This window comes from Mytilus galloprovincialis, chromosome 3, assembly GCF_965363235.1.
Source record: "Mytilus galloprovincialis chromosome 3, xbMytGall1.hap1.1, whole genome shotgun sequence".
NCBI classification, from domain to species: domain Eukaryota; kingdom Metazoa; phylum Mollusca; class Bivalvia; order Mytilida; family Mytilidae; genus Mytilus; species Mytilus galloprovincialis.
This window is the reverse complement of record NC_134840.1, coordinates 111,296,156-111,321,623: the sequence shown is the minus strand read 5'-3', so window position 1 is coordinate 111,321,623 and position 25,468 is coordinate 111,296,156. Positions and strand designations below refer to the sequence as shown.

At 32.9% G+C, this 25,468-nt stretch overlaps 1 protein-coding gene across 3 annotated transcripts; it reads left to right on the top strand.

Moving 5' to 3' along the window:
• Positions 1–4,730: 4,730 nt before the first annotated feature.
• LOC143069794 (interferon-inducible GTPase 5-like) lies at positions 4,731–22,423 on the top strand. 3 transcript variants are annotated; one of them, XM_076244595.1, is made up of 5 exons: positions 4,731–4,940; positions 13,077–13,295; positions 16,182–16,304; positions 17,316–17,432; positions 21,156–22,423. In XM_076244595.1, the coding sequence occupies exons 2-5, from the start codon at positions 13,082–13,084 to the stop codon at positions 22,298–22,300; spliced, it is 1,599 nt and encodes a 532-aa protein (XP_076100710.1). In that variant the 5' UTR covers positions 4,731–4,940; positions 13,077–13,081; the 3' UTR covers positions 22,301–22,423. The 3 variants fall into 3 exon arrangements, with proteins under 3 accessions (XP_076100710.1, XP_076100707.1, XP_076100709.1); XM_076244592.1 differs by having other exon boundaries at positions 16,167–16,304; XM_076244594.1 differs by having other exon boundaries at positions 4,744–4,949; positions 16,167–16,304.
• The last annotated feature ends 3,045 nt before the right edge of the window (positions 22,424–25,468 follow it).

Genomic DNA, 25,468 nt, shown 5'->3' with positions numbered 1-25,468 from the left:
GGAATTTACTGACCCTGTATATATCACATTAGGTCACTAACACACTATGTCAGTAATAATATTCCCTAGAGTTATCTCCTCCTACTTGACATGACATATTCTTGTGTGAAGATATGCATTCTATAATAATAAATAAATTTTTCAATTTTATGGATCAATTAAGATGATGCATCATTATCACTTTGGTAATGTAAAATTGAACCGTGTATGACATATTACAGGATATTACTCAATTTATTTCACTTGACTGGGCGGAGTTTATCCAGTTCGCTCATAATAAACCAGTCCATCTATAGATAGGTGTTTTAGGATACACTCATCAATGCATTGTCCAGTTATTCTTTTGTAAATTCCTTCGAGGTCACTGATAGGTGATTAGAAATCAGTAATAACTATAACGGCAATCATCGTAATCACACACATTTTCAAATCGACTGTCCTCATGCAAATTAAAACGTAAGCTCCGCCCGATCAGTTGAAATAACATTGGTAATACATAGCATTCATTGTGAAGAAGACATAATGTGATAATTTCTTATATTTGGCTAGAAAAGAAAACTATTCCTAAGTCATACTTTAACAAATAAATAGTTGTGTTTTGTATCATACTCAAATGCGTGTAGGCAGATGATATAAATATTAGATCATTTATTGGTTCACACTATATAATATCATGATGCGGCTTGATTTGGATTTACTAGTAAGTAGAAAAGATAGTTTAGTAGTGGAACAATTGTTTAAAGACTGGAAAAATATTTGTAAGGAATTTTGTCCTGCCTCGGGAACCAGTACATAGTTGTAACTTTCTTTGTATTTGGTTCTGGTAAAGAGGTAGCTGTCAATTTATATTTCTTACAGATATCATTTCCCGAAAATGGAATCAGTTGGAATGTTGTTGGATTCATGATTTCTTTTTTACAGAACCTCAACATCAAACAATAATGATATCATCAACTGGAACACAAACAAATTCCTTGGCGAGGTTTTTTTAGCTTATATTTGATACGTGAAATAGGGCTATTATGGTTGTTGTTAGGAGTAAAATGTTCTTTAAAATGTTTCTCGTTTTATCCTTTCAGAGCAGTAAGTACACAGTAAGTCGTGGATGATGTTGCGACACTCATTCAGATTGATAATTGGCGGAGAGGATATTAAGGTCCTTTACTGAGAAATGATTTCAACAATTGGTCACAAACGATGTTAATGTCCTCTGTTATAAATTGGGAGCTGGGACCATAAGTGTATTCGAAATTACTGTAATTCAATGACTTAGGTATATTGTCATTGATATTAACATCTTTACACACTTGTCTGTAATAACAAATTTGCGAGTAGATTTTTGCAATCTTCTAAAATTGAATGTACTTTACTAATAGTTTAAAACATAGCTTTGTTAATAAATAAAAAAACAGAAGATGTGGTATAATTGCCAATGAAACAACTTTCCACAATAGACCAACTTACACAGAAATTAACAACTATAGATCACCGTGCGGCCTTCAACAATGAACAAAGCCCATATCGCATAATCAGCTTTAAAATGTCCCGAAATGAAAAATGTAAAATAATTCAAACGAAGATTGAGAATGTCTGTCGTTGTTTTTTGAAATAGATATTAGGTCCGAAATATTTGTATTGTTGGAACAATTTTTTTTTTATTGAGATTTATTTCTCGAGCATGAGAACTGTTTTTACGAACTGTTTTTTTTTTAAACTATAACCAAAATGTTAACAGAATCGTTTTTTAATATATTATCAATTCCCGTAACATAATCAGTTAAAGACTGATAGGCGGACTGTCTTTAGTTTTTTTTAATTCAATCATATTCTATGATCTTAAAAACTTTAAATCCGATTCCATAGGCTGCTCATTAACAATTTCTAAAGGTTGAACTGTTAAATATTTAATAGGATACATGTGCTTCTATATGTGCTGATCAATTATACTTTTGAATTTATGATGTCTTTTAAAACGATAAAGGTGTTTTGCGTGCATTTAGATAAATAGCGTCCAGTTTCACCTACTGAATACTGCATCCCGTTTTATTTATGTGAAAGCCCCGGTTATAAAGTCCCGTTCGAGAAAAAGAGGTCAGGAAGGCAGATAACTTAGTTTGAACATATCCTTCGTCATCTGTGAAAGAGATGTTCTGTAACGTTCAACCAACTCAATGATGGCGTTTGTCAATTGTTCAAAAGGATTATTTCAACTTTTACACATGGAACTCTTTGTCCAATAACTTCCTTGTAAGCTGCAACCTTCTTTTAAAGAAGGCATGATATAAAATGAAAGTTCTGCAATATCGTATCAACTTGGAAATGTAAATTTCCTATGCAGGCGATGCTGGCATGTTCCTTTATTACATTGAATAGTTCAAAACTTGGAAGTAGACAAATCTCTTTTATCGTGTTCACAGCAGACCCCTTCCCCGCACGCATTGTTTAAGATCGTAATGCCTTACATCCACTTTACTTGAACTTTAGTCTCATTTGCAATCTTCCATATGTCATTATTTTTATTTTAACTGTATCTATATTAAGTAACGAAAAGCAAGTGGTTAAAAGCTATTGTAATAAAATTAATATGTTATGTTCAAAAAGTGACAAAAAAATGCTGAGAAATAAAACATTCATTTTTAAGGAATCTGCAGATATGTAGCTATCTTCATTCTCGGCAAACCTGGCATGGTGCAATCATATATTATGCATTTGCAATAAGTTATAAGTGGTGGGTATCCTTCTGCGATAATTATTTGCAAACTACAAAATGGGTAGCTGTTCCCGGAGTTGATCCTAACCCTTTGCTAGCGAAGATGCGAGCGAAGATGCATTTCATGACACTGTAAATATGAAAGTCAAATGCTAGTATTAGTATTTAACAATAAATCTTATCGTATTACCTCCTCTTCACTTTTTCCTTGTGACGATTAGCAGAACAAATAATTTGTATTCAAAAAGTGTCGAAACATTAGTTGTAGTATGAATGTATGAGATGCGGAACATAATTTGAATATGAATAACAACATTAAAGGGGAACGGAAGATACAAGAAGTATAGTTAAACTAATAGATCGAAATAAACTGGCATCGCCATGCCTAAAAATAAAAACAAACACACAAACAAACAATAGTACCGATGCAAAACTGCCGATAATTTGTAGAAAAAACCGTCCTTCAAATTTAAAAGATATGCCGTGAATGAATATATCAAGCATCTTGATAATGTTAGTTTCAGAGAATTTTTGTTTGAATCAGAGTGATTCTTTACAAAGTATGATATACCCCTCCCTAAGACAAGATACTTGTAGTTATGTTGGCCATTCTTTTTCTGAATCAATACGATACCCATTCTTTCTATTTGTCTTTTAGTTTGGAATGGAGAATACTTGTGTAAAGTGAAGAAAAGTGCAATGTTTTAATACTATTGCAAGATGAAAGAGTCTTAATCTGAATGCACTCTAAAACATCTTTGGAATTTTTTCGTATCCACATCTGATACCTCCATCTCTAGAATAGGCAGTTTCACAATAACTTTGAAAAAGCCCGGATTTGATTGCTGATAAATTGATGTTTATAACTAAGAAAGAGATTTCGTGGAGCAATTGAAAGACCCAGCAATGTAACGTTATTCGTAGTTTTGGTATTCATTAGGTATCCAATACGGTGATGAAAGATCCAGTTTTTCATCTTTGGTTGATATTCCATTGGAACATAGAACAGACCTATGATTATCCAGGATTTTCTCTTTAGTAAATGTTGTTAGGGTATATGTTGAGTTTCCAAGTGACTTGTCAATATTTAATTCATTTATCAAGCAGTTTATGTAATGAGATAAACACACAAAAACGATGTTGTTTTCGAGCTTTATCTGCGGGGACAACAACATATATGTCATGGAGGCAAGACAAGTGTTTTGCAATATTTTGGTCTATAAAGATTGACGTAACATTGGTATTGATAGACTCATTCTTTTTAAAAGAGTGAAACATCACGGCTATTTTATTGAAAATTTGTCATGGATCATTAACAAACAATTGTCATATTCACAAACAAAAGCTAGTTTTAGGTATATAACATAAAGATGTCATGAACTAAAAGAGGGACGAAAGATACCAGAGGGACAGTCAAACTGTCAATAACTATATTGATTTATAAATAGATGACCACACTTCAGCTATTTTTCTACAACACATGCGATCATTCAAAAATACACTACTTTTCTCCATTCCTAACAAAAAAGACAAGCCCAGAGAGTTGTTCACAAAAACAATGTCTAACGTAGATACAGTGGTCACACTCGAAAAAGCCCGATCAAATCACTCGAAAAACCACGATCCTAGCCGGACACTATACCTATCGTGTATTGGCTAGCAAAAACAATTTTGTATTCATCATATATCGAAACAATAGTGCAGCATGAGCAAACGATTCCAATGGGAAAAATTAAGGTTCATCATAACAGGTAAGTCTCTACTCCGAGTAGTTTTTTATGTGTAAATACTATCATTTTTGTCCATTTGTTATGATGAACCGTAAGAAAAAACACTTTATGATCTTTTTAAACGTTTACAAAAAAGCACAGCATTTTTATTCTAGATACACATTTTTGTTTAGCATCATATGTTATGTATATCACGTGACGATGTCATGAACGAAATACTACTTTCTCTATGAATAGACGACCTACATATAAGTTATTTTCTGTAAATGTTTAATGTTTAACACTTATACCGAAATTAAAGATCCGGTAGGAGTGGCGATGTGCATCTAATTGACAAAATCAACCAATAGAATGAGATGAAGACGAAACATCATTTGTAAAGCAGTTTTATCACCAAAACAGTGTTTCAGTAATTTAGAATTTCATTCATTTAAAAGTACTCAAATTTGCAATAACTAACTGAATTTGGAGTTTGATACAGATTGGTTCGTAGTTCACATGTAAGTTTAGTTAGTACTACATTTTGCTTCGATTTTAAGGAACTTTGAAATTTAAATGATATTCTGAATTTCTTGCAAGATTAAATATTTTGTTAAAGATTATTTGACGTGAAATTACAATGGCGTAATCATTTGTTTTGCATTTTCAATAGGTTATCAGTGGTGGGTATTTTTCTGCGATAATTATTTCGAAACTACAAAATGGGTCGTTGTTCCCGGAATTGGAAAAACTCATGCAAAAGTCAAATCATCATAGAATCGTCTGAGGTTTTTCTTCTGAGCGATCTTAGGAGTTGCTCTGAGGCTAGGAAATTGTTACATTTGATTTTTAGTCATAAGTTGGCATTACATCAAGATCATGCTGAATATGGTTGAAATACAATGTATATGTATATTCTCTAAAAATGAGGGTACTTTTTATATGGCCTTCCAAATACCGTTTCGATCCCTAACATCACTGAAGAGACATTTATTGTCGAAATCCGGATCTGGTGTACAAAATAAATATTGACACCGTATGTTTGTGGCATAACATCGTGGCGCCGGGTCTGGAACCTGTACTTTATTTTCTAACTTTTACGACAACACCGCCTAGCATTGCACAGAGACCTTATCCCCTTTTCTAACTCTAGCTTATAAAAAATAAGCTTTCGTTTCGGGAGGTGTTACCTTCTTGTAGGAATTAAACAAGGATCTCTGATACAATACACGAAGTATTTATTTTTAGTGTACAGAAATGATCATCTACTCATCTCTTCAGTATAATTGCAGGATGCTAATCTATTTTTAGAAGCATACAATTACTGTAAATAGATGTATGTATATGTCTGCCTGTGTGTAGTGACAACTGCAAATTATACATTGTCCATCGTATTTCTTATGATTAAGAAATACCAGGCCTTAGAATATGTATAAAGTGCCTAGAAAATCAACCTAACGATGTTAGAGTAGATATGATTCGTAACTTTCTCCCCGGCGCCGGGTCTGGAACCTGTACTTTATTTTCTAACTTCTACGACAACACCGCCTAGCATTGCCCAGAGACCTTATCCCCTCCTCTAACTCTAGCTTATAAAAAATAAGCTTTCGTTTCGGGAGGTGTTACCTTCTTGTAGGAATAAAACAAGGATCTCTGATACAATACACGAAGTATTTATTTTTAGTGTACAGAAAAGATCATCCTGCATCCTGCAATTATACTGAAGAGATGAGTAGATGTTGAGATACTGTTACTAGGATCTATTTATAGATTATCGTCATTTCTATTTTAAATTTATTCGGATTTTCTGTAAACTATGTATTCATGGTATTTTGATGTGTACAAGGAAGAAAATTTCAAGTTATACTAGGATAACTAACTTATTAATGAATGAACATGTTCTAAAAAATGTAAACGGTTATAATACGTATTCGTGTTTATTTTTTGATATTATAATGAAAGTACTTCAGTTTATTATGTATGTCAGCAACATAAATCGTTTTGATTTTTCTACGCTTTACACTACTATTCCCCATGCTCAGTTGAAAATCGACTTCACCATCTCATTTAACAGAGCTTTTCTATGAAAATGGGTATTGTAATTAGAAATTTCTTGTTTTTGGTTACAATAATTCATATTTTGTTAAGAGCCACACTGAATCTACCAGAAATATACTTAAGATGTATAGAGACACACACATGTTAAATTTTATCTCTAAAAAGTTCGCACCTTAATATCCTACTATCTGCCGATACATTTATTTTTGGCATTGCACAAGTCATGTCTTCTCTGATTGTTCATGACGTAAAAATACTAAATCCCTGGGATGTGTTTTAGTTGATTTTAGCCTCTGATGCATGATTTTTAATTATTAATTGTTTTGGGTTTTTTAACTAGCTGTCAGTAACTGCGAGTACTCTCAAATCGTACTTTCTTGTTAATTTGGCCTATTTGCCAATGTAATGTTGGTTTTTTTTAATTTTTTATATTAATATTGATCTTGTCTATATACCAGCTTTGATTATTTTGAATATCTACTAATTTTCACTTTTTCGTACTATGAACATCAAAATTATTCTCCTTAAATCTGTACGGGAAGTTTTATCTAGCTCTAATTGTATATCTAATCCCAGATCATTCACTATTACTTTGTGATCTAATTATCGGATGCAAATATGACTCTAATACGACAAATTACGATATTAACTCGGATGATCAAAACAAGAAATTTAAAGTGACAAATCTACCAAACGATTTTATGAATAGAGATGAAATAGATACCAAGTCAATGAAGTTATCATGAATATTGAAAATTCATTTCGAATTACTGAAAATGTTCAATCTGCGTATGAATTGTAAAATAAGTAATCGTAATTGAACGGAAAACATGCGTGCCATGGGCAGTCGTTGATGAAAATGGAAACGTGAAAACGGACAAAGAAAGCGTTCTGAACAAATTGAAAAACAATTTTCATACATTATTTCCAAGTGAATCTACAGAAAACCAACGAGCAAATGACACTTTTGATTCAAACGACAAGGTACGATAAGGCCTGTTTTTGGCCCCTTTTTTTTCCCCATTTTTCAAATTCTGTTTTGGTAATCTACTTATTATGTTCAAATATTCCCTGAGGTTTGAAGTTTGTTTGGGTGAATTTTAAAACCACAAAGTAGAACTGTATATGATATTTGGAGTTGAATATCACGTCGACGGAAAGGCTGGAATACGGAGGTGAACAAGATGGTGAACTTATTGGAAATTAGGAACTTTCTTAGTGATGTATCATTAAGTACAAAAGTAGCCATGAAAAACGTCACTGAACAAGTTAACATCTAAAATATTAGAATGGCAGAGAGAATTATTTAACGATCGCGGAAAAGAAAATGGAAATAAACTTATAACATACAGGCAATACAAAAGCAACTGTTCTGTGGGACCGTATGTGTCAAAAACTTTTCCACGGTCGTACCGCCGTGTAATGGCCCTGTTTTGTGCAGGCTTGCTCCCGTTAGCCATCGAGACTGGAAGATACACCAAGCCGCTAATACCTGTTGAAGACCGTTTATGTGTTTATTGCTCTGACAATAGTGTTAAAACTGAGAAACATTTTTTATTGAACTGTTATATAATGACTTATTATTTGACCTTTAATCAGAATGTTCACAAAATATTAATAGTTTTGGAAAATTGAATGACAATTTAAAATTTATACAAATCATGAATTGGTCCGAGATTCAGCCATTTTTATGTAAAAGTATTCAGAAGTTTTTTTTGGTTTTTTTTGCGACGTAAATTATTTACATATGTTTTAACTATTTTTCATGCGACATAAATTGTTTACTTAAATTTTTAACCTTGAAAAATTATTTTATTTCATTCTGTTTATTTAAATTATGCATATCAGTTGTTTTTTTTCCCGAAGTGGAAATTGTTAAAATGTAAACTTTAGTTATTTATTGAAAAGAAGAATGCTTCTGCTACATAAATATGGGCTGTTTTTTACAATACATTTACATATATCGAGAACTAGCATCATTGAGTCATGCTCAATTACTGAAATATTGACAATTTTAGCATTTTAGTTAAATTTTAGACGGTTTCCGTCTTAAACGAAAGTGGCCGCATTTGGGTTCATTCTTAAAATTCAAATGTAAGTTGTATTTGATGATAATGCATGACATATATAAAGGTTGAGGGTGAACACGGATGCGTGTTATTTTTGACAAAAAAACATCTAAAAAGTGACATTTTGGGCATATTTGATAGATTTTTCATATTTTAGCTTGAATCGGAGCACTTTTGATGACCAATTCAATTAAACCACAGAAATAGACACTTTAGTGTTTAAAAAATGTCCATAATCTTTTGTCTATGAACCTGAAATTTGAGGCCAAAATCAGCCCTTATTCGTTCATAGTGTGTTAATTTACGTTTTTTGATTGAGTTAAGCCTTCCAATTGATATTTTATCGTGTGTTTTTCTATTTTGTGATGTTATACTATATTTCAGAAAAAGGGAGAATGTTTGGTACCATTAAAACTTTTAATCCCGCTGCAAATGTTTGCACCTGTTCTGAGTCAGGAATCTGATGTACAGTAGTTGTCGTTTGTTTAATATGTCATTTATACGTGTTTCTCGTTACTTGTTTTTTTTAATTTAGATTAGATGGTTGGTTTTTCCGTTTGAATGGTTTTACACTAGTAATTTTGGGGACTTTTGCAGCTTGTTGTTCGGTGTGGGTCAATGCTCAGTGTTGAAGGCCGTACCTTGACCTATAATGGTTTATTTTTAAAAATTGTTATTTGGATGGTGAGTTGTCTCATTGGCACTCATACCACATCTTCCTTTATCTTTTATGATGATATTATCAAAATATACTGGACTTTTTGATCGACAATATATTTCAGATAGTCTGTATTCCAATGGCTACTTATTGTGCATAAGTAGGGGTTACTGGCCGATTTGTTTTTGTATTCGTATGAAGCAGAATTCATTCAAAATCTTCTGACAGACATAAAGAAAAAACACCTTGCGAAATTGCTAAAGAGCATGTGTATAAAATGAACATGTAATTTATAGCCACCGTTGATAAGTAATAAAATTTCTTTAACGTGGAAATATACAGATGAAAAGATAATTCTTAATATTAACTGGCTTGCTTTATTCGATTATGCTTTTTTTCAAAATTTTTAAGGTATAAAGATTATACTTAATTTCCTCAACCATTTCAGTCTTTCTACTGTGGTGCCAAAATCTAACTAATTGTTCAGTTTTTGTTATTTTAAGCATCTTAAAGTCTATACCCATCCATATGCATTTCATTGAAATTTTGACTTATTTCGGAGAAGACCAAACTTTAAGGGACCATATTTATATTCCACTGTTACCCTTGGCGTTATCGGTAAATTATGCAGTTGAGCAAAGCATCAATCATCAAGACTACCTTACCTTAGACATTTGCTTTGTTTCATCTTGCATGCCTTTATAGTTATCAATAAAAATGAAACGTTTCAAAGTTGGTACGGAACAATTTCTAGACCCCTTTATTTGTTAATGAATCGCGTACGTAATGGCTGATTCTTGGTTGCTTAACGTTCACTTGCAAATATTCCATGCATGTTCAGGATAAGCACAAAGCAGCAACACATACTTCATGTAGGTCCAGGAAGGAGGCCCTCTGGAAAATACATCAGGGACGTTTGGACTGCCACTGGATAAAATGAGGTATATTGAATAAGCACACAAATTTTGCCTTGCAACAGGCCTTTTAAGGACCCCTCATAAAGTTTTCGCAAGGTTCGTACAGTGTAGTGAGCGTAGTTCTCTGTCTATAAAGCGAGAAAGGCAATCGAGTTGAGATGACCAATGATAATCTGTTTATCGCTATTTTACCTATGACGACGTTGTCAATTTCATGTCAATTTCGTTAGCAACGCCACGTGCCTGTTTATTTTCTAGCGATAATTTTTCATCTCAAGCGAGAAGCGTGATATGAAAAATTATCACAAAAAAGATCAAAGGAAAAATGCACAAAATAGCGATAATATACAGATATTGTTTAAAGCTCCGCCCAATGTCGGACTGAGTATTGTATGAACCCGCGTGACCTCAGAATGTGTATTGCAACGACGTATCAATTGCGAATTAACAATTTCTTTTATACGTTCTGTTTCTTTTCCAACATTTCTTTAGAGCAATAGGAATTGATAACATACACTAATAAACAGCAGCCTTTTTACGATGAAAACTATCGATATCAAAACTTAAATACGTATGATTGTGTAACAAAAGAAACCATGTCAATTTCAGTATGCATGTTAAGTGAATGTCTGAATCGTAGGACAACTCGTGCACTCCTGTTTCAAATTGAATAATGTTTTGTTATTTGTTTTTACTGTTGAAATTAGTTGTTATGTTAAAATTGATAATTATTCACTTTGAGCGATGTATTATTGTTGACCATTCGAGATTCTTTTTTTGCGAACCCGTCTTCAGCTGAATGTTTGATTCATGTACATCGTATTACTACACTGGCCTCAAGGGATTTCAAATCAAAAATAAATGCGAAACATGTGTTTCAAAACATAAATAATATACAGAATTAATTGCAGAATAACGACAATAACTGTTTAGTGTCTTTAAAGATCAGCTGTATTTGTACTCGGCTCGAAACAGGTGTAATAGCTCGCTAAAAGCTCGCATACACCTTGTTTCCTAGCCTCGTACAAATACAGCTGATCTTTAAAGACACTAAACAGTTATTGTCTATATATGCACACTTATGAGAACTCATAAGATCGTATATACTCTCGATACTGTTTACTTATATTTGGCATTGCACGTCAAGTTTTAATTAAAATGCGTGTTATTACGTCTTTAACTGTTTGCGTTGGACATATACTGATAAACTCATCATAAATACCAGAACTAAATTTTATACATACACCAGACGCGCGTTTCGTCTACAAAAGACACATCAAGGACGCTCGAATCCAAAAAAGTTAAAAACCCAAACAAGTATGAAGTCGAAGAGCATTGAGATCACTGACTGATACTTTAGTAACATGATTTACCTTTTAGTTGTAATTTGCTTTGAAATAACTTTAAGTTACTACAATAACATTTTTGTCGCATACGGTAACGTTTTACTTCATTGTTGACTTTTGTATGTTGAACTATAATAATTGCTGTATACACCTACATGTACTTCATTTAAACTTTGGTGGAAAGTTGTCTCACTTGCCAACACAAACATCTAAAGGTATATGTAAAAAAAACAGTTGGAATGTTATCTAAGGCACTCAGCAAACTAAGTTCAGCGAGTTCATATGGCTGCTTTCGTTTAGGCGAATTCGGACCAACATCGGCATTTGAAAGAGCCTCAAATTGTGAACAAAAATGGTCATTAAAGTTTTGTTTGGCAGTACTATACTTTTTGAAACTTAATTTCCTCTGGAATATATTTATTAACAGTTAATTTCATCTGGAATAACGTTGAACGTCCCAATTTTCAACTTAAACATTCCTTATTAGAATTTAGATTATCATTAGATATACACTGGTTAAATATTGTAATTTTGGCTTTAAATGACAGATATTTTAAGTTAATCTTCTTTGACTAAAGTTAACAGATAAACATTTACAATAAAATACAGAAAAAGGGTCGCCGACACCATTTCGAATAACTTTACAAGAAAGTGATTTGTGACGGTTTTTGTAAACGAACTGTACAGTGATTATTTAAAAACGCACAACGAACGCGACACATTTGATTGAACGAACAATACAGTAAGAGAAAATTTATTTAGTATGATATTGCGTTTATTCCAAGTTCTAGGGAACATTTGAAGACACGTAGTAATTCAACGTATACACATGTAGTTATTTATTATTGCTTAAGGTATTAATACGCAAAAGTGTATGCACGAAAAGATATTCAGCATTGTTTATCTCATGAAACGTATGAAATTGCACCATGTATGTGCGTTTTGCATCTAGCAGTTTTATCAAACGTTTTATGCAATATCTAAAATTTACAACAACTGTGAAATTGAATGCATAAACTAACTTGCACATTGACATATCTATATATACTCAAATATATTCTAGAGAGGCATTCGAAATTGTTGTCATCCATATGTTGTCCTGATTATCGCTTCGAACGCGTCAACGTCCGGATTCATTTGTATCGGGGTCATACGGGGTGATATTTGCCAAGTAGAAATATTCAAGACAGAAATCAATGATTTTATAACAAAGTAACTTATGGGGTATAACAAATGACATTGATTGATAACATTTGATTTTGTAAGTTTGTATGGACTTCCCCTTTTTTATTTAAGGAATGACTGTAATATTTTTTCTGTCTATGAAGAAATAACATAAAAAATTTGGTGCACACTGTATAACGCGCGTAGCGGGTTATTTAACAGTGTGCACAACATTTTTTTATGTCACATGACTAAATTATGTCTATGGGCTCATAACAAAATAACGTTAGCCAATCAGAAGACGCGTTAAATCCAAAATTAAATTATTTCATCGTTTCTTAGATGGATTTTTGTACATCCAATTTTACAAATAATCGTAAATTTAAAAGAAATAAAGTTAGTTAATTCATATAACACTCCATAACGATATGTTGTTATATTTCAGTAACCATGAGTATATCACATCATAGTGGAAATTGTCCAAATTGCAGACAAAATATCAATGAAGGTCAACGGTTTTGCGAACACTGTGGATATAAAATTGAAGCGAGTAGATCGACAATGATTTGCCTGGGAAAAATGGAGGATGGCAATCAATGTAACGGATTGCTGAGAAACGATGCAAGTTTTTGCCCAAACTGTGGGACGCGAAACCATATTTTAGGTAAAATCAGAGTCAATGCATTTGACCATTTGATAATCTTTAATACAATGATACTAAAAGTGTTACACACTTTACTCAGGTGCCTGTTGTGTGGTTATTTTTTGTTGATTCAAAACTTTAAAGTGTTTCTCATTTTTCATAATTTATATACATTAGACCGTTGGTTTTCTTGTTTGAATTGGTCTACACTTGTCATTTTGGGGCTGTGTATAGCTTCCTGTTTAGTGTGAACTAAGGCTCCACGTTGAAGATCGTACTTTGACCTATTATGGTTTACTTTTTGCATACATTGACTTGGATGGATAGCTATCTAATTTGCACTCATACCGCATCTTCTTATTTATATCAATTATTAAGGCATATATTCGATTTAAGATTTTAAACGAATTTACATTGAGAAAAATATTTGAATATAACATTTTGAAGTCTTACCAAAATAGTGTAGATGATTGGTAGAATGCCGCAACAGATATTTTGCTGCTAACATCTTTTGGGATCGTACAGATTTTATGTTAATATTGTAACATTACACGTGCTTTCCCTGACATTGTAAATATTATGATTTAAAAAAAAAACAAAAGCTTGACTTCTAATTTTATGGCTGTACAGCGTTGATCGTGCACACTTTAAAACATCAATATAAGTGTAAAAGAAACTCTCAGCTTTTAAAAACATTTGGATATGTTCAGTCTATGTTCAAACTGTTCAGTAATAAACACATTTATTCTAAAACCAGCTGTTGGCTTAACATGGGTTATGTTCTTCTCATATATTTCATGATTGTATAATACTAAACCCCTAAAAGGATGGATTGTACCTGATATGCATATGATGAAGACATAATCTTTCAATCCGTTTAATTGAGGTCAGAGCTGGCATGTCAGTAACTGCTAGTAGTCATTCATTTGTTATTCATGTATTATTGTCATTTTTTGTTTGTTTGTTTGTTTCATATTCTGACATTGGACTCGGACTTCTCTTTAACTTAGTTTTACTTTGCGTATTGTTGTGCGTTTGGTTTTTTGTACATTGCCTAGAGGTAAAGGAGTTGGGTTCAGATCTAAAAAAAAAACATGTTTAACCCCGTTGCAATTTTGTGCCTGTCCCAAGTCTGGACTTTTGTAAGTCTTGTATGATTTTTAATTTTAGTTTCTTGTGTATAATTCGGAGTTTAGTATGACGACCACTATCACTGAACTAGTATACATATTTGTTTAGGGGCCAACTAAAGGATGCCTTCGGGTGCGGGAGTTTCTCGCTACACTGGTGGCCTCTGCCTGTTGTCTGCTCTATGGAGGGTTGTTGTCGCTTTGAAACATTTCCCATTTCCATTCTCAATTTTATTATTGTCCCCCTGTACACATCATCATCATTCTAGATAGTCTTAAAAGTTTCTCTACATTATTTTATTGACTAAAAGCGAATCGTCTGAACAAAACTGAATGCACCGCAGTCGATAATTCTGAAAAATCGAATAAAACATGACTTAACAATTTAAATTTCAGGCTTTTATTAAGATGTTGTAAAGATCAATATTACTACTTCAAACTAAATTTGTATTACTATTTTGTCGACACTTGTCTACAATATTTATCAAATGTAATCATAGTATGCCGAAAAGTTGTAACTAAATATGCAATGAGACACAAACTCACTGTTTAAAACAAGAACAACGTTTATTGTAGAATACTGAATAAATGTTGTATAAAAAAAATACTGAACTCCAAGACCAAATCGAATCTGCAAGTCCCTTTACAAATGGCAAAATCAAAACTTTCTGGTTGACGATAGTTCCTATATATCGTATTTGGTTTTCCCTTCATTGTTTTGTACATGAAACATGCTGTCTAATTTTGCGTTTTAACTGTTTAATTATTGTCACGTTAGACCCCATTGTAGGCTAGCTGTATGTTTTTGTGTATGATAGAGAGTTGTCTCATTGACCATGAATAATACCACATCTTTATAATCTTATATCAATTGTAATCTTACATTTATGAGTATGCTAGAAAAAAGGAACCTGATGTTCAGTAGTTGTCGTCTATTGATATTGTTAATAAAATGTTTCTCTTTTTTACTATTTACATCACTGGGTCGATGCCACTGCTGGTTGACGTTTCGTCCCCGAGGGTATCACCAGCCCAGTAGTCAGCACTTCGGTGTTGACATGAATATCAATTATGTGATCATTTTTATAAATTTCCTGATACAAAACTTTGAATTTTTCGAAAAACTAAGGATTTTCTTGTCCCAGGAATAGATTACCTTAGCCGTATTTGGCACAACATTTTGAAATTTTTGATCCTCTATGCTCTTCAACTTTATATCGTTTGGCTTTTATAACTATTTTGATATGAGCGTCACTGATGAGTCTTATGTAGACGAAACGCGCGTCTGGCGTACTAAATTATAATCCTGGTACTTTTGATAACTATTTACACCACTGGGTCGATGCCACTGCTGGTGGACGTTTCGTCCCCGAGGGTATCACCAGCCTAGTAGTCAGCACTTCGGTGTTGACATGAATATCAATTATATGATCATTTTTATAAATTTCCTAATACAAAACTTTGAATTTTTCGAAAAACTAAGGATTTTCTTGTCCCAGGAATAGATTACCTTAGCCGTATTTGGCACAACTTTTTGGAATTTTGGATCCTCTATGCTCTTCAACTTTATATTGTTTGGCTTTTATAACTATTTTGATATATGCGTCACTGATGAGTCTTATGTAGACGAAACGCGCCTCTGGTGTACTATATTATAATCCTGGTACTTTTGATAACTATTTAATATAGATACATGTAAATATCAAATCTTCTTATATCTTCTAAACAATTAAGCTGTTATTAATGCTTTAATTGCATTAAGTTTTGTTTAACGTAGCACAAGCATCAGCATCAAATATGGTTACCGAAGGAGCTCGCAGTGAATTATTATATACAAGGTCTACTGACGATGAAGGTGGAGATATTTGGGAAATCAGTGGCGCAGTACTTGAAAATGAAGGTATTTTTTTTCTCCAAAATTAGCAAGAACGTATTCCGCTTTAAAAGGGGTCTCATATTCGATTAAGAAGAATGTAAAAAACATTCATCAAAATTATAAATAGAATAAAAATAAACAAATTACAAGGTATGGGCTCAATAATATGTAACTTCTTTCACCGTCTATTTGAGTAAAGACGCCATCTATTGAACTATCGAGTTGAAATCCGAATACCTCCTAAGAGATATAAACATAAAGATAAATATAAATATGACAGCGAAATCGTGCTGTTGGATTTTTCTAGGTCTGTTTAAATCGTATTATAGATTAAAACCAGATGTTAATCGTAGTTATGACCTGTATTAGAATGTATTTTGTGAATCGAATCAGTCAATCAAACTATTTACCTTTGTGTCTCTTTTAATTTTCTTTTGAATAACAAGACACGTACAATTCATGCGTTATACATCTGTAGCATAGGGGTTTAATTTAAGTTTACACGAGTACGGATTCAATGAGGTCAAATTATTAATTGCGAGTAAATAATTCATTAAGACCGTTTTATTCACTATTTTGACAAAATTTAACTATACTGGTTGCTAAAATCGCAATATTTATCTTTCATTAATGATTGAACGAAAAACAATCATATTTTAGATTTTTTTTATATATCTGGTAGATAGTGCTCCCTTAAAAGCAAAATATTTGAATATATTTATAAAACAATTTAAAATTTAGTACAGAAACATGGATTGATTAGGATATTGCTGAGTTATAAAATTGCATAAACGAAGAAAATCAAAATAGTTTTGAATTGACCGAAATTTTAATTTATTACTGTTTGATTAATTCAAACATTAGAACTCGTGTGTATTTTCTAATTCTTGTTTGGCTAGTGATTGAGGAAAAACATCATGTACTAAAAAGGATGTGTTACGGCAACTGCGTTAATAAATACTGTAAAAGGTCACTAGCACACTATGTAACTGATAATACATGTTTTAATTGTCGTATTTTCGTATTTTTGTGTAGCACAGGCCTCAGTATCAAATAAGGTGGTAGCTGACAATGAATCTTTAAGTTCAAGATCTACTGACGATGAGGCTGGAGATATTTGGAATACGAGTGACGCAGTGCTTAAAGATGAAGGTGATTATTTTTTCCAAAATCATCAAGAATATCTTCCGTTTTCATAAAATGTCCTGTACCAAGTCAGAAAATGGCATTTGCTATCTAATAGTTTGTTTCTGTGTGTGTTTCATTGTCTTTGCATTTTATTTTACTTTTGGGGGAGGGTATTTTGTTGCACGTCAGTGTATCTGTTGTTTCGTAGTTTTTTTAAAAGTTCATGTGTTTACCTCAGTTTAAGATTGTTTCCTCTCAATCGATTTATGACTTTCGAACAGCAGTATACTGCTGTTGCCTTTATTTGAATGAATAAGGTTAATATTTGTTCATATAAAACAAAAACGTTATGAAATTTAATGGACCAAGAAAAAACAAGACAGCTTTAAATGATGTAAAATGGAATTTTAATATAAAAAAGAAGATGTGGTATGATTGCCAATGAGACAACTATCCATAAAAGACCAAAATGACACAGACATTAACAACTATAGGTCACCGTACGGCCTTCAACAATGAGCAAAGCCCATACCGCATAGTCAGCTATAAAAGGCCCGATAACACAATGTAAAACAATTCAAACGAGAAAACTAACGGCCTTATTTACGTAAAAAAATGAACGAAAAACAAATATGTAACACATGCACATACGACAACCACTAAACTACAGGCTCCTGACTTGGGACAGGAAAGACTGTTGGAATATTTATAAATTGATGGACTTGTGTCTATTTGCAATATTTTGTTTGGACAACTGTTTATTGTTGAAGACAATATGTAGATTACGATTATTTATGTACTCATTTGTAAAACACTATTCTAACACATTTGATATACCTTTTATAACTTAAGAGTTTTTTCATCTCTTGTTTTACAATTCTATTTTTTGTCGTTATATTATAGATAATGCATAGTTTAAGGTTTTTCTTGTCTTAGAACACACAGGGAGGTGTCGGATTGTTCAAATGAAAGACTGACCGTAGGGAGGTATTTCTTTCGGCAATTCTGACACCCGTGGTCGTGTGGTCTAGCGCGCCGGATACAGTGCAGGCGATTATCACGATATCTCAAAAGCATGGGTTTGAATCCCGGCGATGGAAGAACTAAATATTTGCGAAATCAAATTTACAGATCTGACATTGTTGCGGACAGTTTAGTACCTACACTATATATCTGAGCATGCAAATCTTGTAGATTCTTTTTTTAATCTTTATAAAATGTGGCGTTTTGTTATTCATCAATCAATTTTTATATTCAGTGTAAACCCTCAAAACGTTCATGGGGCCTTGGTGGCCGAGTCGTCTATTTAGTTACTAATGTAATCACTAGCCAGTCAACACTGATGTTGTGATTTCGAATCTTACTCGTGCCTAAACCTAAATCGATTAGGATTGTCAGTTTTTCTATGGAGGGTCGGTCTTTTTTTACGGCCACTCCTGCTTCCTTCACCAAAAAAATTGACCGCCACGAAATAGCCTAAACGCGGTGCTTAAAAGTGGCGTAAAAACAACAAAAACAAAATCAAAAGATTTATCTGTTTTTTTCTTTATTTGATATCGTGTAATAATGTGATGTTGATCACATAATTTTGGTAGTCTGGGTTCTTTTGGTCAGCGCTAGTTCAGTTTTTAGTTATTAGCGCTCAATAAACTAAAGCTAAACAAACATAAAATAAAAAAGCAAGTACAGGTTTAAAAAAAACGTTGATTGATTTATAAACACCTAAAATTGTTCAAATTTTACTTTACCAGATGCGGTTCCGACATGTCGTGTCTTCAAGGAGAATCAATACAAACATATTTGGATAGAATTAATATTTACAAACGTTGAACAGATACATATGTCATTAAAAAAGGGACCCAAAGGATTGACCAACTCGGTCTAGGAATGAAAATCAAGCAGATTTATTTCCAATAGCCAATTATGGATACTATAACATTTTGTTTCCGATTAAAACTAATCAAAAAGTAAAATCACAAAAAAAATAACTCCGAGGAAAATTCAAAACGGAAAGTTCCTAATCAAATGGTAAAGTAAATGATAAAATACATCAAACTAATGGACAAATAGCAATCGAACAATAGAAGAACCTATTCATTTTCTCTTTGTTGGGGATGAAAAATAACTTATATGTTCCTTATGTCGTAACTACAATCCGCTTCTCTTTTCACGAAATACACTATTTATAAGGTGTGTAATTATACCAGCAACACGACGGGTGACAAATGTTTCGTGTCTGTTTGTCAATTTGTTTTCGATCAATGGGGTTGACTGTCCCTCTGATATCTTTTGGCACTCTTAAATATAGATGGTATTGTGAAAGAACTCAACCAATAAACCTAATGAGACACTTAAGACACTTCAAATAAAACGAAATAATAGACATTTGCTTAATAATGAAGAAGCAATTATTAAGACAAACGAACAAGTAGTTCATTATGAAAAGAAAAGAAGGATAACTCGACATCTTACATCATGTCATTTCATATATGATCATACCAAAAATAAGCAAAAGAAATCATACATACTCACTTTACATTGGACAAACAAGAACTTGCCTTGGAGTCTGGTATTTTTGTTAGATAATTATTACAAATTAACACAGCGATATTTTAAAGCATGCTTGTTTTAAATATACTTGGGGTGCGATGTCAACATATTAACGTTAGCATCGATATATACCCAAAATATGCGTATAGGCGATTCAACTTCTAGTTTTCGTGTATAATCAAAATAATTTGAGCCCTTTACATTACTATGGACAGCGAAAAAGCTATATACACTTGGTCTTAATAAGTACTTATGAATATTCTCTTTGTCAAAGGAAAGAGGGAAGAAAGATACCAGAGGAACACTCAGACTCATAAATCGAAAATAAACTGACAACGCCTGGCTAAAAATGTAAGAAGACAAACAGATAAACAAAAGAACACATAACACAACATAGAAAACTAAAGATAAAGCAAGACAAATCCCACCAAAAACTAGGGGTGATCTCAGGTACTCCGGAAAGGTAAGCAGATCCTGCTCCACATGTGGCACCCTTAGACTTGCTTATGTTATAACAAATCCGTCTTATTCGGAAGGTCCCATTCGTGAAAGGGAAGGGGATTATAGTAAGAACGTAAGGAACATATCTGATATCATTTGTTTGACGGTTATTCCATAGCGGTCAACCAACTCGTGATGGCGTCCGTAAAATTTAAGAAGTAATGATTTTAACTTCCCCATTTGGAACTCCTGGTTTAATAGCTTTCTTGTGAGTAGCAACCCTCTATCAAGAAAATAATCATAGGAAACGCAAACATGCGAATATCGTATCAATGAGGAGATATATAACCCGTATACAGGTGCTGCTGGAATGTTGCTACTTAGAAATGGAAGTTCACAATTTGAATCTTTACTCTCTTTTTGTCGTAAAGTTTTGTTTTCAACCGACCCTCATTGTCAATTTCTAGATGTTAGTCAAGATATGAGGCTGACTTAACTGTATCTGTTGTATCCTTTATCTCTAGTTCGATTGTATAGATGCGTGCAACACTGATGTCTTTATACGTTTCTTAAATATTGATTAATAACGTATTTACGTCCTGGACATATATACAAATAAAATCTCATCTGAACTGGTATAGTCAAACAAATGGCAGCGGGTTCGAAATCACGACGGAAGTATAGAGAGCAAATAAATAAATACATTATGATATTTAAACACAATTAGTTCTATAGCTGTCATTATCTTTCTTATAGCTTTCAATAATCCAGCTCTGTACGATGAATTTTATAGTGACCTGGAATCCGGAGGCGCATCCACAACAGAGGCCTCGATAGAAGAAATATTGAACAGGTGGGAAACAGAAGAAGTACAATTTGGAATTGTCGGTCGGTCTGCAATGGGGAAGTCAACATTTATCAATTTACTGCTAAATCTTAGTCCAACAGATCCTGGGCATGCCAAAGTTGGAGAAGGAGATTGCACAACATTGATAAAGATATATGAACATCCAAAGTTTGGTTCATTCAAGCTTGTAGACTTCCCTGGATTTGGGACGCTCAACATGACGAAAGATCAATTCCTTGTCAAATTTAATTCTGTGAACCTAGACTATTTCTTTGTTTTTATTGACACCGTACTTATGGAAGAAGATATATGGCTAGTTAAAAAACTGAAGGAACGAAAAATCGCATATTCGTTCGTGAGAACCAAGATTGATGTTATTGTTGATAAAGCGAGGAAGAATGGAACTAACGAACAAGAAGCGATCGCTCAAATAAGGAGTAAATTAGAAGATACAATGGCACGTAACGATACTCTGAGAGGTTCAAAGTTATTTCTTATTTCAAACTTCAAAGAGTATTTTCATTATGGGGATTTGATTAGATTACTGATACACATAACTTCTTTAATTCCCGATGGTAAAGTGGAAGCGCTGCTTTTCTTTCTTCCTTTGTTAACTCCAGAACTTATTGAATTGAAATGCAAAACATTAAAGAAGAGGATTAAATTTGTGGCTGTTGCGACTGGTGTGATTGCTGCTATCCCAATTCCGTTGGTTGATTTCCCTGTGAACATTGCTATAGTTACTCGAGAGGTACGCAGATATATCAGAATTCTAAACCTTGACCAGCCATATGTCAAAAAAGTTCCAGGACTAAAACATCCGTCTTTAAAGGATAAGACCAAAATCGAATCAATAAAGGCACAATTTATGAAATGCTTGAAGCTAGGAGCAGTCGCAGCAGTATCTCAACTTGACTGGGTATTGCCTGGTATTGGATCTGCCATTGCTGGGCCTGCAGCAATCGCTTTGATTGCTCATCATTTGAAGTCTGAATTGGAAGTGCTTCGAGTAGATGCAGAAGTGGTATATGTCTATATGTTAGAACATACATAAACGACGTAAGAGCTGGGAAAAGTGAAGGAACTAACAGCGATAAAACTCTACACCGCAACAACCATTAAAATGTTTGTCTGTCATTAAGTCTGATTATTTGTCAATAAAAACTTATCAATATTCTATCGTAGCACTTGCGTGTAATTTCACACTGCGATAAGACGTGTCACGGTACTTGTCTATCCCAAATTCATGTATTTGGTTTTGATGTTATATTTGTTATTCTCGTGGGATTTTGTCTGATGCTTGGTCCGTTTCTATGTGTGTTACATTTTAGTGTTGTGTCGTTGTTCTCCTCTTATTTTTAATGCGTTTCCCTCGGTTTTAGTTTGTTACCCCGATTTTGTTTTTTGTCCATGAATTTATGAGCTTTGAACAGCGGTATACTACTGTTACCTTTATTGCGTACCGCCAGCTTTTTTTTTTAGTTGAGAGTATTTTGTGGAGTTGTTCGCATTTTGTTTTGTATGTCCCATCTGTACATTTCGCCACTTTTATAAATGTTTACGCAACGAGTTCTTTTATATATCATATTTTCGTTTTACTAATTGTTGAACGTGCATCTGAGGAACGCCTACCGTAATGAGTGACCGTTAAACTATTAAATACATAATTGTGTCTTGGTGATTTCTCATAATTGTTTTAACCATGTCTTGGAGTATTTTATAAAGTATTGGAACGTTACTGGATTTTAAAAGTCATCACTCATTGAGCTAATGATGAATATATCATTATCTTGAAAATTGCCCCTTTTTATACGCCCGTCTAAATTTTCACAAGACGTATTATGGTATGCAATTGTCCGGCGTCAGTCTGTCTGTCTGTCTGTATGTCGTAAACATGTCTTACCGTAATTTGAGAACAACTTATTCAAATTTCATGAAAATATGATTCAAACTTTTTGAGTAACGGGACTTTGTATTTAAAACAGGAGTGCGTTTTTTTCACATGTCGCGCCGTATTTCAAAAACGATTATTGATTAAAACTTTGCACACTTCGTAGTTTTATAACTCTAAACATCTGAATACTTTTTGATGATGATTCAAAATTTATTATTATAGTTTTTTGGGTTTTTTGTAAAACACGTTGCGCCGTATCTCAGAAACTATTTATGATTTTTGCATAAAACGTCACACATAGGACGACGGGCGTATCATGCGCTAGTGCAAAGTTGTTTATTTATATTAGTACATTTTATTTGAATCTTGAAAATTTAATACGAAAAATTCTCTGGAATAAGTAATAATTTTCGCTGCTACAGAATGTATAGCGAAATCGGAAATTACTCACATATCAATTGTTGCCTATATTTAGAATTGGGTCTTCCCTGATAAAAAAAAAATACATCAAGAAATGGTAAACAAAATAACAAAATTAAATATCCATAAATTGCCTTATAACTTTATGTTATTAAATTAGCTAGAAAGATAATTGAACTTAAGACTTTATTTATTTCATGATATCATACACATGGGTTACCTAATGAATATCACTCTCAAAACATAATTACATTACTAAAAAGGGCATGAAGTAACATTTCATTTTATAGAAACATTTCTACATTTCAGAGATGATAAGCTGAAAGGAGTCAACAGCAAAAAACTCACTGTAATCATGTCAATATGAAATAACAATAATTGTTAGAACTGTCCTAGCCATAATGTAAAAATAATCAACTATTCAGAGTTTCTTGCCAACGCCAACATTAGTGTAAACTCTTTGAATCAGTTTAAAATACTCATCCACCCTGTTTGTACATATATGTAAATGAGTTAATTTTGTTTTTTATTTTTGCACAAATTTAATTTTTGATTAATTTGCGATGCGCCGACGTATAGTCATCAATGTACTGATAGATCGTCGACCAATGTAAATGTAGATGTATATGTAACTAGTTAAAAGCCAAAAACAATTAATAATAAAAAAAAAATCATGTATCAGAGACTAAAATCAACTAAAACACATCCCAGGGATTTAGTATTTTAACGTCATAAACAGTCAGAGAAGACATGACTTGTGCAATACCAAAAATAAATGTATCGACAGGTAGTAGGATAGTGAGGAGCGATTTCTATAGAGATAAAAATTAACGTGTCTGTGTCTCTATACATGCCGCCTCAAAAGAAGATACAATTTAATTATGTTTTAATTTGCTAATGACAAAATCGATATTAGTGCCAATGTAAACTATATTCAGAGATCTAATTACAATATTGGTACGATAACCCTTACTTGTAAGTTTGTTTAAAGGTTAGATGAGTTTACACGGATCACACAGTGATTTCCTCGCTTTAGGTACAATATTACCATAAAATTTAGGGTGTGAAATACCATTTTTAATAAGTTTTCTTCAGGTGTAGCCAAATTTACTAATCAAATCTTTGTATCTATGAAAGAATTAGGTAAAAATTCTAAGTAATTACGGTATCAAAATCCTTGACACAGCAATTTCCCAGTGATGCATTGATTGCGTTCGTTAAAATCTATGTCATCCGAACACACACGGACAAACCGAACGAGTTGGGATATATAAACACCGTATGATGGAGACAAAGGCTGCTGTCTAAAAAAGGAAAATTAACAATAGGAAATGAAAAATTTAGATTTAGTTAAAGTAAGTTCTTTTGGGGAAATTTCTGAAGTATATTTAGAGAACTCTGGATTATTCAATGAAAAAATGTCATCCAAATAACGGTAGGTATTTTTGAATGTATCAACTAAATATAACAATGATGGGTCTTTACTGATTTGGTCATAAACTGGGATTCATAGCAATAAAGAAATAAATCTGCTATTAAAGGGGCACAGTTGGTGCCCATAGGAATACCTACTACCTGACAATACACTTTATGTCCGAAACGTACATAAATGTTATCTAGCAGAAAATTTAAAGCTTCAAACATATCCTCTCATTTCCAGTAAGTGTATCCAACATACTTTCCTTTTTCGTTACAGAAAAAGGCTTTTAAACGACTAACAGCAAATAACAGTAGAAAAATCATAACTGTCAACAGAATTGTAAGGACCATTGAAAGCATGTATTTTATCTAAAACCTCTAAAGAATTTAACACTCCAAAAATAATTAATACCAGTATTTTCATAAGCTTAATTACAGAAGTTAATAACCCGTTCTTTGATAGTAGTAAGGGAGGTAGTTAGAAGCACT

What these genes read in the sequence shown, in the direction of transcription:
- LOC143069794 (XM_076244592.1), top strand. Translation starts at nt 13,082, where the DNA reads ATGAGTATATCACATCATAGTGGAAATTGTCCAAATTGCAGACAAAAT. An exon ending in GACGCGAAACCATATTTTAG is followed by an intron (nt 13,296 to 16,166) that starts GTAAAATCAGAG and finishes AATTGCATTAAG; the next exon opens with TTTTGTTTAACGTAGCACAA. An exon ending in CGCAGTACTTGAAAATGAAG is followed by an intron (nt 16,305 to 17,315) that starts GTATTTTTTTTC and finishes ATTTTTGTGTAG; the next exon opens with CACAGGCCTCAGTATCAAAT.